The 17,952-nt window shown below is 41.9% G+C and overlaps 1 protein-coding gene across 1 annotated transcript in view; it reads left to right on the forward strand.

Annotated features, from left to right (window-relative positions):
* Nucleotides 1-9,661: 9,661 nt before the first annotated feature.
* The window catches only part of LOC311099815 (leucine-rich repeat transmembrane neuronal protein 4-like), a gene marked incomplete at both ends in the record, with an annotated part of 150,498 nt that continues 142,207 nt past the window's right edge, over nucleotides 9,662-17,952 (forward strand). The window contains one exon of the mRNA XM_084140562.1: nucleotides 9,662-9,665. Coding sequence (XP_083996688.1) covers nucleotides 9,662-9,665 — 4 coding nt within the window. The remainder of the gene's footprint in view (nucleotides 9,666-17,952) is intronic.

The raw sequence follows: 17,952 nt of genomic DNA on the forward strand, positions 1-17,952 counted from the left end.
TCTCTCTTTACAAGAGATTACATCTAATGTGAGATTACATTTAATGTTTCTGAGATATGTTTTGTGACATCTAGCTCTTTCAAAGGATTATGGCAGTGCAGTGCCAAAACATTCATATCAACAACTCAAAAATCCTCCTCTCTGATCTCAGCTGACGGAGGTGCTTTGTGCTTTTTTGTCTTTCGGGTAGTTAAACAATAGCCCATTTGTCTGTTTCCATGTACAGCCACTTCCAGCAACCTCTGCTGCACGGTTTGTAACACAAGCCTCCAGATTGGCCCACAGCTTGAGGTAAAGGTTAATGGAGTCGACCCACGAATAAGGATTCACCGGCTCCAGCTTGTGTTGCTGCAACACCTCCTAATACCTGGAGAAAACCTTTAAAAAAAAGGTATGGTAACATAGAAAACATGGCTTGTTCTTTGTCTTCAGCTTACGTTATGACCTTTTTCTCTGTATAGACCGTTTCACAGATGTTCCCCATTCAAGTGCCATCACCTGAATTTGGTGTCAGGTTGAAAAACGCTTGAGGCAGATGGAGGTGATTGTGGCAGAGTTAAGATCAGAGGAAATGGGTTTAGACATGATCCAGCAGCACTAAGAACATGGCCTGGCTTAATGTGAACATGAAGGTGAGAGAACAGGGCTGTCCATCACCCTGGAGATAGGTGCCTGACGGGGAGGATTCTGTCACAGTCACTTAGCATACACATGCTGCAGACACACACACACACACACACACACACACACACACACACACACATGCTGGGTCTCTACATTAGCCATCTATTCAGGTGTTAATCAACGTGGACATCCATTAAAACGATTATTTTTTTATAAACTCATTAGCTCTTTCATCCTTAGAGATTTCAGTTTCTGTCTTCTTTGTTGTTTTTCCTCTTTGTAATGAAAACTGATCTAATGAGCAGAATTAATATTTGTTTGTTTGGATCCAGAAATATTAGTTAATGGCTGTGCTGATTAGGTACTGTAGATACAGTAAATATATGTCAATAAGGAAGAGCTTGTCAGTCGCACATCTTTTTTTGTGCATGAACAATATACAATGCACCATCAAATCTGAATCCAATACCTCAGCTCCCTACAGCACAGTTTAAAGAAGGTATCAGTGAGGGATCTTAAAAAGACAATGGAAAGATCCATCCATAAAGGGCAGAGCGATGGCACAGGTGTGCCCGTGGGCTGTATTTCCTGAGGAGGAGGAATCACAGCCATGGTCCATGGGCTGCTGCTGGCTCCAGAACTTCACAGGGTTTCATTGTTTCACCACTGTCAGCAGAATGATCTCGGCTTGTTGAACTCCATCCCAAAGTAAACCCATCAGCCAAATTGGATGGAAGCGGATACATAAGTCCTACTATTGGGTGGTGTGCTTTAAAAGGAGCAGAGAAAGTGTCAGAATAGGTGTATGGCTCCATTTGAAGGAGTGTGCTGAACACAGGTAAAATGTCACAGCCTCTTTGGTTAATGCCCATCATCAAGGGGATAGGGAGGATATGCAGGAAGGGATTCTGGCATGGTTGACAGACTCTGTGAAAGATATTTAGATACAAAATGCACCATAAAAGACAGCTATGATCACAGTGACCTATTCATGCCCCTATGCCAGTCTGAGGGATGGAGTTACTGAAAAGGTTGCATCCAGTTCTCTCAACTCAACAGAACTCACTTTAATTGGCCTCAACTCCACTAAACCCACTCCCCTAAACGCCACTCCACTTTCTAATGATCAAGGCCCTTTCAGCTAATGTAAAATGTTCTTCCAATATGCTAGCATTGATTCTTATTGAATTTGAGGAGACCGTCCTTTGAGTGTTAATGACTCTGTAAACTTTTTATTTTATTGATATCACAAAAGGCTCTGTGATAACATGTTACTCTGGCAGCATTATGGGGTTCTAAGTAAACTCGATTTTTCTGTGAGTGGTACACACCGAACAACATTATAATGTTTGATTAACTACTGTGTGCTCAGTCACACATATTTATACTGTATGCTCTGAATGCCTCTAACATATTTCACAGATGTTACACTCAAACCCTTTTAACACCAGAACCTCCAAGGGTTGACACCTACAGAAAAGTGCCAAGAGCTTTCAAAGAAAACATCTAAAAATACTGCACACATGAAATGATCAAATGAGATATGAAACATGGCATACATATTTAAAATGACAATATATTATATTCCCTTTCTCTTCATATCTGTTAAGTCTGTTTCACCTTGGAGTTAATAAATGTTACTACCCCAGAGTCAATGACACATTACAAATTCAGCTGTGTTATTGCTTGTTTTAAAACACCCAGCGCTGCAAATGTTGCTTGGGTGGTGCCGAGGGAATAGAATCGACAAAGTGCCACTGGCATACCAATAGAGATTAGTGTCAGAACCCACATAGTAAAATGCCACAGACATTAACAACAAACAACAACAACAACAGCTAAAATACCTTTTTAGATCAGAAATTTACTGGCTACATATTTTACAATATTTTTATTGGATACATTTATCCTTGATTACTTTACCAGATATGGGTTAGAGTTTAATATCCTGCAACTTCTGCTGAAAAATGAACAGGAAATATCTGCTCTAGTCTTGCACTTATTCTTAACCTTCAGCAAGCATGCGATCCCTAACTAGATCAACTGTGAGCTTTTGCTTGTTTTGCCCTGTACAGTTACAGACAAACCTGAAAGACTATGATTACCCATCCCAGATATGTTCCATACGCACAAAAAGCTTATTTCTCTCAAATTCAGTAAAATCTTTGAAATTGTTGCATGTTGCATTTATACTTTTTTTTTTTTTTTTTTTTGTTCAGTGTGTATATATATATATATATATATATATATATATATATATATATATATATATATATATATATATATATATATATATATATATATATATATATATATTTATATATGTGTGTATATATATGTATATGTGTGTGTGTGTGTGTATATATAAGCATCCAGTTCAACTTCCCCATGATGCTTAATCTAGTGTGATTATTATTTTGTACGTAAATCTGTACTCAGATGACCAGGTTATGATCTTGAGTTTGTGTCTAATCAGCGTCACTCTGTAGTCAGTTACACATGGTCCCAGCGATAATAAAAGCAACGCAGGATCTAAGCACAATTATACATTCCCTCAACGTACAGTGGAGACTGGCAACAACAGCCAGCCAGTTCAGCGCCTGAACAGCGACCAGGACGAGCTGATCGTGCACTCCATTGCACTCCAATGCTCCCTGCTTCCATTTCAGCACTGGACAGCGACTCTCGTCATGCATGCTGTTTATGTGAATTATTTTATTTTATATATTTTTTTACATTTTATTTAACCTTTATTTAACCAGGTAAACCAGTTGAGAACAAGTTCTCATTTACAACTGCGACCTGGCCAAGATAAAGCAAAGCAGTGTGATAAAAAACAACAACACAGAGTTACATATGGGGTAAACAAAACATAAAGTCAAAAATACAACAGAAAATATATATACAGTGTGTGCAAATGTAGCATGTTATGGAGGTAAGGCAATAAATAGGCCATAGTGCAAAATAATTACAATTTAGTATTAACATTGGAATGATAATGTGCAAGAGATTATGTGCAAATAGAGATACTGGGGTGCAAATGAGCAAAATAAATAACAATATGGGGATGAGGTAGTTGGGTGGGCTAATTTCAGATGGGCTGTGTACAGTTGCAGTGATCGGTAAGGTGCTCTGACAACTGATGCTTAAAGTTAGTGAGGGAGATAAGAGTCTCCAGCTTCAGAGATTTTTGCAGTTCGTTCCAGGCATTGGCAGCAGAGAACTGGAAGGAATGGCGCCAAAGGAGGTGTTGGCTTTGGGGATGACCAGTGAGATATACCTGCTGGAGCGCATACTACGGGTGGGTGTTGCTATGGTGACCAATGAGCTAAGATAAGGCGGGGATTTTCCTAGCAGTGATTTATAGATGACCTGGAGCCAGTGGGTTTGGCGACGAATATGTAGTGAGGACCAGCCAACAAGAGCATACAGGTCACAGTGGGGGGTATTATATGGGGCTTTGGTGACAAAACGGATGGCACTGTGATAGACTACATCCAATTTGCTGAGTAGAGTGTTGGAGGCTATTTTGTAAATGACATCGCTGAAGTCAAGGATGGGTAGGATAGTCCGTTTAACAAGGGCATGTTTGGCAGCATGAGTGAAGGAGGCTTTGTTGCGAAATAGGAAGCCGATTCTAGATTTAACTTTGGATTGGAGATGCTTAATGTGAGTCTGGAAGGATAGTTTACAGTCTAACCAGACACCTAGGTATTTGTAGTTGTCCACATACTCTAGGTCAGACCCGCCGAGAGTAGTGATTCTAGTTGGGTGGGCGGATGCTAGCAGCGTTCGATTGAAGAGCATGCATTTAGTTTTACTAGTGTTTAAGAGCAGTTGGAGGCTACGGAAGGAGTGTTGTATGGCATTGAAGCTCGTTTGGAGGTTTGTTAACACAGTGTCCAATGAAGGGCCAGATGTATACAAAATGGTGTCGTCTGCGTAGAGGTGGATCTGAGAGTCACCAGCAGCAAGAGCGACATCATTGATATACACAGAGAAAAGAGTCGGCCCGAGAATTGAACCCTGTGGCACCCCCATAGAGACTGCCATAGATCCAGACAACAGGCCCTCTGATTTGACACATTGAACTCTATCTGAGAAGTAGTTGGTGAACCAGGCGAGGCAGTCATTTTAGAAACCAAGGGTATTTAGTCTGCCAATAAGAATGAGGTGGTTGACAGAGTCGAAAGCCTTGGCCAGGTCGATGAAGACGGCTGCACAGTACTGTCTATTATCGATCGCGGTCATAATATCGTTTAGGACCTTGAGCGTGGCTGAGGTGCACCCATGACCAGCTCGGAAACCGGTTTGCATAGCGGAGAAGGTACGGTGGGATTTGAAATGGTCGGTGATCTGTTTGTTAACTTGGCTTTCAAAAACTTTAGAAAGGCAGGGCAGGATGGATATAGGTCTGTAACAGTTTGGATCTAGAGTGTCACCCCCCTTTGAAGAGGGGGATGACCGCTGCAGCTTTCCAATCTCTGGGGATCTCAGACATTTCGAAAGAGAGGTTGAACAATTTTAGAAAGAAAGGGTCCAGATTGTCTAGCCCAGCTGATTTGTAGGGGTCCAGATTTTGCATCTCTTTCAGAACATCAGCTATCTGAATTTGTGTGAAGGAGAAGCGGGGGGGCATGGGCAAGTTGCAGCGGAGGGTGCAGAGCTGGTGGCCGGGGTAGTGGTAGCCAGGTGGAAAGCATGGCCAGCCGTAGCAAAATGCTTGTTGAAATTCTCGATTATTGTAGATTTATCGGTGGTGATAGTGTTTCCTAGCCTCAGTGCAGTGGGCAGCTGGGAGGAGGTGCTCTTATTCTCCATGGACTTTACATTGTCCCAAAACTTTTTGGAGTTAGTGCTACAGGATGCAAATTTCTGTTTGAAAAAGCTAGCCTTTGCTTTCCTAACTGCTTGTGTATATTGGTTCCTAACTTCCCTGAAAAGTTACATATCGTGGGGGCTATTCGATGCTAATGCAGTACTCCACAGGATGTTTTTGTGCTGGTCAAGGGCAGTCAAGTCTGAGGAGAACAAGGGGCTATATCTGTTCTTAGTTCTGAATTTTTTGAATGGGGCATGCTTATTTAAGATTGAGAGGAAAGCACTTTTAAAGAACAACCAGGCATCCTCTACTGGCGGAATGAGATCGATATCCATCCAGGATACCTGGGCCAGGTCAAATAGGAAGGCCTGCTCGATAAAGTGTTTTAGGGAGCGTTTGACAGTGATGAGGGGTGGTCATTTGACCGCAGACCCGTTACAGACGCAGAAAATAAGGCAGTGATCGCTGAGATCCTTGTTAAAGACAGCGGAGGTGTATTTAGAGGGTAAGTTAATCAGGATGATATCTATGAGGGTGCCCATGTTTACGGATTTAGGGTTGTACCTGGTAGGTTCCTTGATAATTTGTGTGAGATTGAGGGCATCTAGTTTGGATTGTAGGATGGCCGGGGTGTTAAGCATATCCCAATTTAGGTCACCAAGCAGTACGAACTCTGGGGGCTGAGGGGGATCTGTAGCAAGCGGCAACAGTGAGAGACTTATTTCTGGAAAGGTGGATTTTTAGAAGTAGGAGCTCAAACTGTTTGGGCACAGACCTGGATAGTATGATAGAGCTCTGCAGGCTATCTCTACAGTAGATTGCAACTCCACCCCCTTTGGCAGTTCTATCTAGACGGAAAATGTTGTAGTTGGTGATGGACATTTCTGAATTTTTGGTGGCCTTCCTAAGCCAGGATTCAGACACTGCTAGAACATCAGGGTTGGCGGAGTGTGCTAACGCAGTGAATAACTCAAACTTAGGAAGGAGGCTTCTGATGTTAACATGCAAAAAGCCAAGGTTTTTTCGGTTACAGAAGTCAACAAATGATAGCGCCTGGGGAGTAGGAGAGATACTGGGGGCTGCAGGGCCTGGGTTAACCTCTACATCACCAGAGGAACAGAGGAGGACTAGAATAAGTATACGGCTAAAGGCTTTAAGAACTGGTCTTCTAGTGCGTTGGGTACAGAGAATAAAAGGGGCAGATTTCCGGGCGTTGTAGAATAGATTCAGGGCATTATGTACAGACAAGGATATGGAAGGATATGAATACAGTGGTGTTAAACCTAAGCGTTGGGTAGCAATGAAAGAGATAGCATCACTGGAGGCACCGATTGAGCCGGTCTGTGTGTATGGGGGTGGAACAAAGGAGCTATTTGAGGCAGTTTGAGAGGGACTTGAGGCTCTACAGTGAAATTGTATAATAAGAACTAACTGGAACAGCAATAGGCAAGGCATATTGACATGGGAGAGAGGCATAAAGCAATCACAGGTGTTATTCGAGGGAGCTAAGACAACAACTGGTAATGGCGATGAAAGTTTGGGCTGAGGCTAAACAGATAAAACAGGACGGGTACCGTGTAAAGAAACAGTCCAGCAGGCATCAGCTGTGCAGCTGAGTGATCATAAGGTCCAGTGAACAGCAATGTGAGTCCGAGAGCATTTCGAATTGGTGCTACAGCACAGGCGATCAGGAAGCACGGCTGTTGAATTGCGTGTGCTAGCGGGCCGGGGCTAGCAGATGGATCTTCGTGGTCGTCGCAACGGGAAGCCTGTTGAAACCACAGACGATTACGTCGGCAGACCAGTCGTGATGGATCGGCGGGGCTCCGTGTCGACACTAGGAGGTCCCGTCCGGTTGACAGAGAGGTAGATAGCCGGGAGATGGGCCTGACTCGAGGCTAGCTCAAGGCTGATTAGCCAACCACAACATCCATTCGGTTGCAGCTAGCTAGTTGCGATGATCCGGTGTTAAAGGTCCAGTGATTCAGTGATTCCGGCAGAAAATCTGATATGTTCTGGGTCGATAACGTGCTGTGCAGACTGGCCGATATTAGTCCAGGCTAGAGCTGGCTGGTAGGTAGTGCAGGCCACGGACAATGGTGAAAAAAACTGCTAACAGTGGCTAATAGCAAGTAGCTAGTTAGCTGGCTACTCCCGTGCGGTAGACAGAGAGGTAGATAGCCTGGATATGGGCCTGGCTCGAGGCTAGCTCAAGGCTAACTGGTGCTTGCTTCGGGGGCAGTGGTGATTAGCCAACAGCAACATCCATTCGGTTGTGGCTAGCTGATTGCGATCCGGTGTTAAGGTCCAGTGATTCAGTTATTCCAGCAGAAAATCAGATGTTCTGGGTGAAAACCGCTAACGGTGGCTAATAGCAAGTAGCTAGTTAGCTGGCTAGCTAGTTTCAACTGGAGATTCTAGATAAAAGTTAAGTAAATAATAGAACCCGTTCCACATTGAGTGAGGCGGGTTGCAGGAAAGTATATTTAGTAGAAGGATGAAAAGTGTGATAGGGGAAATATATACAACAAAAGTCAAAAAAAGAAAAAACGGGCTATTTGCACCACAGTGAAACTTGCCAAAACAGAGGGATGGCAAATACACTATGCAAACTTGTTTCTCTCTTTGGGTTAATTTTGTATTCCCAAAACAAAAGTGGCATACAAACACTGATAATGCAAAGGTTCAGATAATATTTGATGTAACTATCCATCAAACAAATAGTCTAACAGCACAAATCAAACAATCGCTATGCCTCTCAAGCCTGACTCTTTTGAGTTGTTTATCACAACCAACAGCACGGGCCAACTGTAGGGGTCTGCATTAAAGGCGCGAGGTAAAGTGCACATTATCCATAATTAGTTCAGCGATGAGGAGCCACGAGAGACACGTCCGATAACAATGGCAGCCATGACCGGGCATCTTGATCCATTAAGGGTCATTGTGCGCAAACCCTATTTATGCATGAAACACTTATATGCGCCGCAACCAGCCAGCCAATGTGACACGCTCAAATTAACTTTATTCCCCAACCAACCCAAGTTCAGAGTTGCTTTTTTCATCGCAAATAAATAACTTGAGGACTGGGACATACTATTACCTGGTTTATATCCTCTGTGGTATCTAATCTATTGCATTTTCTCTCTCGTGCATTAAGCTACAATAAAAACAATCTCAAATGGCACAATCAAACCCATTGAAAACGGTGAAAGTACAGGTAGCATTTCATTAGGCCTACATGTAGGCTAGTTTGCTAATTGCTATAGCCTATCGTGAAAGAGCGTGTCAATTGTCAGCATTAGATAATGTCCCTTTCTCGCTGTCAAAATGTTTGCTACATGCTACTTTCAACATATACACAGCCTGCAGAGACGTGTACTGTATGCTGAGGGACAGCCGAGGAAAATATATATTTATGCGGGGGGCACTCTCTCACCAGAAGAGGGCATTCCGATTCTGCCTGAAAAAGTTGCGGTGATACACGCAGACGTGTTAACTACTCAAACGCTTGCACTTATGTTCTATTTGGATTGAGCGACGAGGAGAGAGAATAGAGGTGAAAGGGGAATGTTGATCCTGCATGATTTTGGTTTGATTACCGAGTTAAACTACCGTTGGCAGACCCTTCGAATTTTCCTCTGATCTGGGTAAGCTTCTTTAGGGAATGTGAATTCCCTGTCAGTCATTGAAAGATTTCTGGGTCGTTTTTCACTGGGGAGATCTTCAGGTGTTCACAAAGCCTCTTGGGAAAATCGTTGTTTGCGCTTCATGCCATAATGTATGGCTAGGGAGTGATGAGACAGTATCGACTTGAATCTTTCAACTATCACGCTTATTTTTGGATTGTCATTTATGACTTGGATGTGGCATTATTTGCTCTCTGTGGCGCTGTTGATATTGGACATAACAATTTTACGCGGGAATTATGTGCACAGATATGATAGAAAACTAGATCGGGATTTTCGTCTGTCGTTGGGAATAGTGAGATATGTTCCATGGTGAAACTACGGAATTGACACACGGATACCCCTCTGACTCTCTTAAATTCCGGGGGCAGCGACAGGCAGGTGCGCGTTGGAATCGGCGGCTGCGCGCAGCGACTGGGGTCGTGGATTAGAACCATACCGTCTGAGGGGAGCGCGTGTCATGCGGACTCGGGTGTCGCACGCTGGAAGGCTTTAAAACCTGTGGTCAGGAGCTGACAGGCAAGCGGATATGGGTAAGTAGGCTATATGTGCCTGTAAATGTATCATATCTGCTTCATGTAGTGGAAACGAGAGTAAACTAAACTGCGTCTTTTCACTAAAATTCACTCACACCATGCCAGTAGCGCGTAAAGATCTGGGATGTTCAGATACAAAATGTCTTATAGCAACTACGAAATTTCTCAAAGCATCGTTCATTTTTAAGTCTTATAAAACAAATTCAGTACACTCTTATCGTTTTGAATGGCCGTGACGTGCCCAATACAGTCAACGGTCACATAGATGCAATATTGTTAGTTTTTCCCATATCCTTGCGGTATTACATGCGATTCATGTCTTTGTGAGATTAACAATTGGGCACATAACAAATACGCCAATATGCCGTTCTAGCTTTGCCAGTGATTGCATCTGAAATAACTGTTCCGTTTACAAAAAGCTCTATAGTCGAATGCATCCGTTCATTAGCTAATGTCTGGAGCCTCCTATTTCCTCTTTACTGGTTTAAGAAGCAGACTGAATCCGGATCATTGACTGGGACTGGAATGCTAATCATGGTTTATGTTGGATGCAAGTCAACTTCACAAAGCGTGGTCCTGCATAATTATCGACAGCCCGTTCATGGTTGTGTTTTCCTTAATTTTGTGATCTAAACGTGTCAGTGGTAGCCTATGTCCAACATTAACCGAGAACAGATCATTTGAGTTTCATAAGTATATTTGTATTTATTGTGGATACCCATTAGCTACTCTTCCTGGGGTCCAGGCAATTAAGGCAGTTATTTACAATTAAAAACATTATATTACATTTCAAAACAGATTTCACAACACTTTAAGTGTGTGCACTCAGGCCGCTACTCTACCATACTACAATGCAAAATCCATGTACGTGTGTATATAGTGCGTATGTTATCAATCGTGTGTGTATGCGTGTGTCTGTCTGTGTGTGTCTCTTCATAGTCCCCGCTGTTCCATAAGGTGTATTTTTATTATCTGTAGGTCGATACATTAAGCTACATCCATATTAATTACGCAGATCAACTTTGCTGATGAGATCAATTCTTATTTTGCTTTGCTATATCAAACATATAGGCTAGTCGTGTGTGCACCTTCTCCTTGTTGAGCGGTGAAGACAGTCAGTTGTGCCGTCTCTTGCCCTTTGGTCCTTGAGAGACGATTGGGAAGCATTTTTGTTAATTGACCTGGCATCTACAAGAGGCTTAATGAATGCAATTTGGAGCGCGAACAGGCTGCAAATCGTGCATCAAATTGTGTGAGCATGTTCGCTCAAGTGTGTGCGTGTTCGGTGCGTGTGTCTGTGCATGTGCGTGCGTTCGTGGTTGCTTGCGTTTCTGAGGATTTAAATCATCAGTATGTTTGTGATGACAGTTCATTTAGGCCTACGTGTTTTTCTCTCTGCTTCTGCTACCTCCGTTATTGTCGCCCGAGGTATAGCCTAATCTCCACAGCCTTTATTTAATTTACACAGATGGCCGAGTGCACTGGCTATGCAGTGCCATTAATTGTAAGGTGGCACGAAGTATCGACCTACAGTAGGCTACTGCACTGCATCGATACATTGTTTACCTAAAGGCACATTGGAAACAAAATGGATGGGCTCAGTTTTACATTGTACAATTGCTCTGAAATAACAATAATACATATTCTAAATGCTCACGTATGAACAAGGATAAATATGACTTTATTTAATAGTTCGTTTTGAACTAGCCTGTACACTCTTAGAAAAAAATGTTCTGGATATAACCAAAAAGGGTTCTATTGCTTGTTTCATATATGGCACCCCTAAAGGTTCTATATAGGACCCTTTTGTAGGGTTCTTTGATCAGAACCCCAGGGGTCCTTCACTGAACCAAAATTGTCTCCATATAGAACCCCTGGGTTCCATATAGGGTTCTATATGGAACCAAATTTGGTTCTATGTAGAACATTTAGGGGTGCCATATATGAAGCGAGCATAAAACCCTTTTTGGTTATATCTATAACTTTTTTTCTAAGAGTTTAGGCTATATAGATATAGCATGAGCACTTGGAATTGCTAATGACAATGCAGGATGGATTGCATTGGTTGTGCTTTTTCTGTCTTCCTTAGGCAACAGGCAAAATACTTGTATACTTGTATTCTAATGCATCACTTCCTGTTTGTTGTTTTTTTCTTGTTTTTTTTATGAATAAGCTTTTCAATCCAACCTGGTCTCAGAGCGTTTCGTATTATTCTGTATGTAAATCCGACACACTCCATTTAGTGTGATATGTTACATTTTGTATGGTATGTATTCATTTGTGGATGTCCATCATCCATTTCATATGATATGTAACGAATTACAATTCGTATTATATGTTCCGAATTTGCAAAACACATTTATGCAATATGCAAAATCTAAGATATTTTACGAATTCTAGCTAGGTGGCTAACGTTTGCTAGCTGGCTAACATTAGCTAGACTAGGGGTTAGGGTTAGGGGTTAGGGTTAAGTTTAGGAGTTAGGTTAAAGGGTTAAGGTGTTAGGGTTAGGGGAAGGAGTAGCTTAAATGGTTAAGGTTAGGGGAAGGGTTAGCTAAAAGGGTTAAGGATAAGGTTAAGGGAAGGGTTAGCTAACATGCTTTGTAGTTGCAAAGTAGCTAAGAAGCAGTAAGTAGTTGAAAAGTTGGTAATTAGCAAAAATGCTAAAGCTCTCCGTGATGAGATTTGAACTCGCAACCTTTAGGTTGCTAGATATTCATGTTATTCTGTACGTAAATCTGAGACACTCCATTTAGTATGGTATGTAATGTTTCGGATGGTATGTATTAAAATGTGGATGTCCATCACCCATTTCATATGAAATGTTACGAATTACAATCCGTATTATATGTTACGAATTTGCAAAACGTACAATATGTTTCGAATTTGCGAAACGTACTATATATTAAATTTTTTCTAAACTTATTAGATTTGATAAATTCTTGCTAGGTGGCTAACGTTAGCTAGCTAGGGGTTAGGGTTAGGGGTTAGGGTTAAGGTTAGGGCTAAGTTTGGAGTTAGGTTAAAGGGTTAAGGTTTTAGGGTTAGGGTTTGAGGAAGGGTTAGCTAAAAGGGCGAAGGTTAGGGTTAGGGGAAGGGTTAGCTAACATGCTAAGTAGTTACAAAGTAGCTCAAATGTAGTAAGTGGTTGAAAAGTTGCTAATTAGCAAACATGCTAAAGTTGTCCGTGATGAGATTCAAACTCGCAACCATTGGGTTGCTAGACGTTCGCATTATATGCCTACCAATCCACCCTGACCAACCACCCTACTTTCGTTTTTGCCTTAATTAACCATCTGTCTTATGTAACCGTACCAAATGTAACATATCATACTAATTGGAGTGTTCCGAATTTACATTTATTATGTTACTTCTAGTCTATGAGACCAGGCTGTTTCATCATATCCTCCATTTGCACAACATACTTGCCAGCTTGTGATACAATATTTCAACAACTAGCAGATGCATATGTATGGTCTAAAGTTAATGGGGTGGAGAGCACATTCTCACGTTAAGTAATTTTTAAATGAATGCCAACTTTTGCGTGAAAACTGGCGCACGCACATTTTGGGGTATATTTTGTACAGTGTGGGAAAAAAGTATTTGATCCCCTGCTGATTTTGTAAGTTTGTCCACTGACAAAAAAATTATCAGTCTATAATTTTAATGATTGGTTTATTTGAACAGTGAGAGACAGAATAACAACAAAAAAATCCAGAAAACGCATGTCAAAAATGTTATAAATTGATTTGCATTTTAATGAGGGAAATAAGTATTTGACCCCCTCTCAATCAGAAAGATTTCTGGCTCGCAGGTGTCTTTTATACAGGTAACGAGCTGAGATTAGGAGCACACTCTTAAAGGGAGTGCTCCTAATCTCAGTTTGTTACCTGTATAAAAGACACCTGTCCACAGAAGCAATCAATCAATCAGATTCCAAACTCTTCACCATGGCCAAGACCAAAGAGCTCTCCAAGGATGTCAGGGACAAGATTGTAGACCTACATAAGGCTGGAATGGGCTACAAGACCATTGCCAAGCAGCTTGGTAAGAAGGTGACAACAGTTGGTGCGATTATTCGCAAATGGAAGAAACACAAAAGGACTGTCAATCTCCCTCGGCCTGGGGCTCCATGCAAGATCTCACCACGTGGAGTTGCAATGATCATGAGAATGGTGAGGAATCAGCCCAAAACTACACGGGAGGATCTTGTCAATGATTTCAAGGCAGCTGGGACCATAGTCACCAAGAAAACAATTGGTAACACATATACAGGCCCGTCTGATGTTTACCAATGAACATCTGAATGATTCAGAGGAGAACTGAGTGAAAGTGTTGTGGTCAGATTAGACCAAAATTGAGCTCTTTGGCATCAACTCAACTCGCTGTGTTTGGAGGAGGAGGAATGCTGCCTATGACCCCAAGAACACCATCCCCACCGTCAAACATGGAGGTGGAAACTATCTCAACAATTTCTTCAACTATCTCAACTAGCCGGTGCCCCCGCACATTGACTCTGCACCGGTACCCCGCTGTATATATAGCCTCACTACTGTTATTTTATTTTACTTCTGCTCTTTTTTTCTCAACACTTTTTTTGTTGTTGTTTTATTTTTACTTTTTTTGTTAAAAATAAATGCACTGTTGGTTAAGGGCTGTAAGTAAGCATTTCACTGTAATGTCTGCACCTGTTGTATTCGGCGCATGTGACCAATACAATTTGATTTCATTTGATTTGAAACATTATGCTTTGGGGGTGTTTTTCTGCTAAGGGGACAGGACAACTTCACCGCATCAAAGGGACGATGGACGGGGCCATGTACCGTCAAATCTTGGGTGAGAACCTCCTTCCCTCAGCCAAGGCATTGAAAATGGGTCGTGGATTGGTATTCCAGCAATGACAATGACTCAAAACACACGGCCAAGGCAACAAAGGAGTGGCTCAAGAAGAAGCACATTAAGGTCCTGGAGTGGCCTAGCCAGTCTCCAGACCTTAATCCCATAGAAAATCTGTGGAGGGAGCTGAAGGTTCGAGTTGCCAAACGTCAGCCTCGAAACCTTAATGACTTGGAGAAGATCTGCAAAGAGGAGTGGGACAAAATCCGTCCTGAGATGTGTGCAAACCTGGTGGCCAACTACAAGATATGTCTGACCTCTGTGATTGCCAACAAGGGTTTTGCCACCAAGTACTAAGTCATGTTTTGCAGAGGGGTCAAATACTTATTTCCCTCATTAAAATGCAAGTCAATTGATAACATTTTTGACATGCGTTTTTCTGGATTTCTTTGTTGTTATTCTGTCTCTCACTGTTCAAATAAACCTACCATTAAAATTATAGACTGATCATGTCTTTGTCAGTGGGTAAACGTACAAAATCAGCAGGGGATCAAATACTTAATTCCCTCACTGTATGTACTCTCAGTTGAGGCCTCATTTATAAAAGGTGTGTGGGCACATAAAAGACTCTAATACTTGCGTTAGCCAGTTTTACCACAAAGGTTTTGAATTTGACGGGAAAGTGTGCATATCTCCACGCAAATCTCAAACCATGCGTGTGCACAACTTCTAGAAGGTTGATCAACTGTATTGCAAGAAATGGACTTATTGTTCGTTTGGGGAAATGGGAGGTGTTTGATGCACAGGAATTATAATAATGGTAGGCTAATAAAAGCATTAAATATAGACCTGATTATAAAACGGATGCATTTGCCGTTGGTAAAGAGATTGCGTAGCAGCTTGTCGTCTAATATGTTAATTTAACTTTTATTATAGGCCTAAATCATAATCATATTGCAGGACATATATTCTCATATTCTCTCCTTTTCTGACATAACTGGTTAAAATTATTCCCGCTACAAAAGTAGCAGGCTACCATTTATCAATCGCTCATTCAATAGCCAAGCATGCTCGAAAGTACAGTACACTGAACAAGAATATAAATGCAACATGACACAATTTCAAAGATTTTACTGAGTTACAGTTCATATAAGGAAATCAGTCAATTGAAATATATTCATTAGGCCCTAATCTATGGATTTCACATGACTGGGAATACAGATATGCATCTGTTGGTCACAGACACCTTAGAAAATAGATAGGGCCGTGGATCAGAAAACCAGTCAGTATCTGGTGTGACTACCATTTGCCTAATGCAGTGCGACACATCTCCTTCACATAGAGTTGATCAGGCTGTTGATTGTGGCCTGTGGAATGTTGTCCCACTCCTCTTCAATGGCTGTGTGAAGTCACTGGATATTGCTGGGAACTGGAACACGCTGTCATACACGTTGATACAGAGCATCCCAAACATGCTCAAAGGGTGACATGTCTGGTGAGTATGCAGGCCATGGAAAAACTGGAACATTTTCAGCTTCCAGGAATTGTGTACAGATCATTGCAACATGGGCCCATGCATTATCATGCTGAAACATGAGGTGATGGTGGCGGATGAATGGCACGACAATGGGCCTCAGGATCTCGTCACGGTATCTCTGTCCATTCAAATTGCCATAAATAAAATTATTATGCAATTATGTTCATTGTCCATAGCTTATGCCTAACCATACCATAACCCATCTTCCACCGTGGGGCACTCTGTTCACAGCGATGACAGCAAACCGCTCGCCCACACGATGCCATACATGCTGTCTGCCAACTGCCCAGTACTGTTGAAACCGGGATTCATCCGTGAAGAGCACACTTCTCCAGCGTGCCAGTGGCCATCGAAGGTGAGTATTTGCCCACTGAAGTCGGTTACGACGCCGAACTGCAGTCAGGTCAAGACCCTGGTGAGGACAACGAGCATGCAGATGAGCTTCTCTGAGACGGTTTCTGACAGTTTGTGCAGAAAGTATTCGGTTGTGCAAACCCACATTTTCATCCGCTGTACCTGTGGCTGGTCTCAGACGATCCCCCAGGAGGTCCTGGGCTGGTTACACGTGGTCTGTGTTTGTAAGGCCAGTTGGACTTTCTCTACATTCTCTAAAACGAAGTTGGAGGCGGCTTATGGTAGAGAAATTAACATTAAATTATCTAGCAACAGCTCTGGAGGACATTCCTGCAGTCAGCATGCCAATTGCAAGCTCCCTCAAAACTTGAGACATCTGTGTTCCAAGTATCTTGGCAAAGGAGAAATGCTCACTCTCAGGGATGTTATCAAATTTGTGCACAAAATTTGAGAGAAATAAGCTTTTTGTGCGAATGGAAAATGTCTGGGATCTTTTATTTCAGCTCATGAAACATGGGACCAACACTTTACATGTTGCGTTAATAATTTTGTTCAGTGTAAATAGAACAGTAAATTGACAGTATGTGACTAGAAGTTGGCTACAGTATGGCTGTGCGATAAGATTAGGACCGCGACATCAAAGCCTAGTCTGTTAAATTTATTTTGCATAGAAGTGTGGGCTGTAGCATTTACTTTTAATTTGTTGGAAAGAACAATCAATCTTGTAGAATGCACGGCCAGTGTTTGGCAGTCGCTAAGCGGCATGCATTTTCTATTTGTAAAAGTCACTGCAACATCCTGCTCACACCTATACAGAAATGTGATCAAATTTGCCATTGCGCTTTTTTTTAGGGACTATCATGGCCCAGTTCCACATCTCCAAATCATACAGCAAATAAGGGTTTTATATAATATGGCTCTGATTTAATCAATGAAAACATGCATGTACAGTTGAAGTCGGAAGTTTACATTCACTTAGGTGTCATTAAAACTCATTTTTCAACCACTCCACACATTTCTTGTTAACAAACTATAGTTTTGGCAAGTCGGTTAGGACATCTACTTTGTGCATGACACAAGTATTTTTTTCCAACAATTGTTTAAAGACAGATTATTTCACTTATAATTCACTGTATCACAATTCCAGTGGGTCAGAAGTTTACATACACTAAGTTGACTGTGCCTTTAAACAGCTTGGAAAATTCCAGAAAATGATGTCATGGCTTTAGAAGCTTCTGATAGGCTAATTGACATAATTTGAGTCAATTGGAGATGTACCTGTGGATGTATTTCAAGGCTTACCTTCAAACTCAGTGCCTCTTTGCTTGACATCACGGGAAAATCAGAAGAAATCAGCGAAGACCTCAGAATAACATTGTAGACCTCCACAAGTCTGGTTCATCCTTGGGAGCAATTTCTAAAAGCCTGAAGGTACCACGTTCATCTGTAGAAACAATAGTATGCAAGTATAAACACCATGGGACCACGCAGCCATCATACCACTCTGGAAGGAGACGCTTTCTGTCTCCTAGAGATGAACGTACTTTGGTGCGAAAA

The sequence above is a fragment of the Coregonus lavaretus genome (assembly GCF_964263955.1).
Source record: "Coregonus lavaretus genome assembly, chromosome: 24".
NCBI lineage: Eukaryota > Metazoa > Chordata > Actinopteri > Salmoniformes > Salmonidae > Coregonus > Coregonus lavaretus.